At 45.1% G+C, this 1437-nt stretch overlaps 1 protein-coding gene across 1 annotated transcript in view; it reads left to right on the top strand.

Moving 5' to 3' along the window:
- Positions 1-436: 436 nt before the first annotated feature.
- The window catches only part of LOC310867530 (transcriptional activator GLI3-like), a gene marked incomplete at its 5' end in the record, with an annotated part of 13729 nt that continues 12728 nt past the window's right edge, over positions 437-1437 (top strand). Inside the window, 1 exon segment of the mRNA XM_083777645.1 lies at positions 437-475. Within this exon segment, the coding sequence (XP_083633771.1) occupies positions 437-475 (39 nt within the window).

Below are 1437 nucleotides of genomic sequence, written 5' to 3'. Positions count from 1 at the left end.
TGAAGAGTCTTATTCTAGACATGCTCTAGTATGTGAAGAGTCTTATCTTAGACATGCTCTAGTATGTGAAGAGTCTTATTCCAGACATGCTCTAGTGAAGAGATGCTCTAATATTATAGATATTCCACAGTTAGGTTCTTGTAGCTTACGTATGATTCAAGTTGACTATTTTTATGTATTCAATGTATTACCATGTGTCCCTCTGGACTAAGAGCGTCTGATAAATGCCTAAATGTAGTGTATTTCAGAGTGTGTGTGTGTGTGTGTGTGTGGGGGGGGGGGGGTTAGAGTGAATGGCGCTGAGATGAGGCGGACTGCTGAATGGACCGTCGGGCGGGCGAGCCTCTCGATAGAAAGCCTCTCTCTCTCTTTGATGCTTTGATATACTTTGATATGTCGACATCAAATGAAACGGACGCACGGGAGAGGGGAAAGAATGAGGACAAGTCAGAAAGACCCCGGTGATGGAGCAGGGGTGTGTGTGTGTGTGTGTGTGTGTGTGTGTGTGTGTGTGTGTGTGTGTGTGTGTGTGTGTGTGTGTGTGTGTGTGTGTGTGTGTGTGTGTGTGTGTGTGGTGTTCTTTGGGGGGCGCAGAGGATCGTGATCTGAGAAGTCAATTGTGTGTGTGTGTGTGGGGGGGGGGGGGGGGGTGTTTGACACAGAGAGAGAGAGAGAGAGAGAGAGAGGACGTCCTATCCACATCCCTTCAGGGCATGTCTCAGATCTGAACTCTCTGCTTCTCCGTGCGGACCCCCCCCCACACACACACACACACACACACACACTGCCCCCATTTAATATGCTATGTGTTCCTGCTAACCCCCCCCCCCCCCCCCCACCGACCCCCCAACATCCCAGAGCGGGACCCCTGCTAAAGGGGGGAGGTATTTTAGCCCAAAGGAGCTGTTTTAGTGTCCAAGTACTGACTGTGTGTGTGTGTGTGTGTGTGTGTGTGTGTGTGTGCGCGCGCTGCGTGTGTGTGTGTGTGTGTGTGTGTGTGTGTGTGTGTGTGTGTGTGTGTGTGTGAGAGAGAGATATGACACGGTGTAATCATACACACATTTGCACACACGTGTTGCAGTGTCCACGCACACACACACACACACACACACACACACACACACACACGTTCCAGTGTCAACTACTGCTGCTCGATTCTTGCTCAAATGAGAATATCAATTCATCATGAAAATATTTATTGTCTTTAGTCTGTAGTTGTTAAACATTACTATAATTATATAAATATGAATTGTCTGTAATTGTTAAACATTACTTTAATTATAAATATGTATTGTCTTTAGTCTGTAGTTGTTAAACATTACTATAATTATATAAATATGTATTGTCTTTAGTCTGTAGTTCGCTGAACAACATTACTACATTAATTATATATAAATATTAGGGCCGGGACTAATTGCGATTAATCTAAATTAATCG

Source organism: Protomyctophum parallelum, assembly GCF_964188405.1.
Source record: "Protomyctophum parallelum genome assembly, chromosome: 12".
Taxonomy (NCBI): Eukaryota; Metazoa; Chordata; class Actinopteri; order Myctophiformes; family Myctophidae; genus Protomyctophum; species Protomyctophum parallelum.
This window is presented reverse-complemented; position numbering and strand designations above follow the sequence as displayed.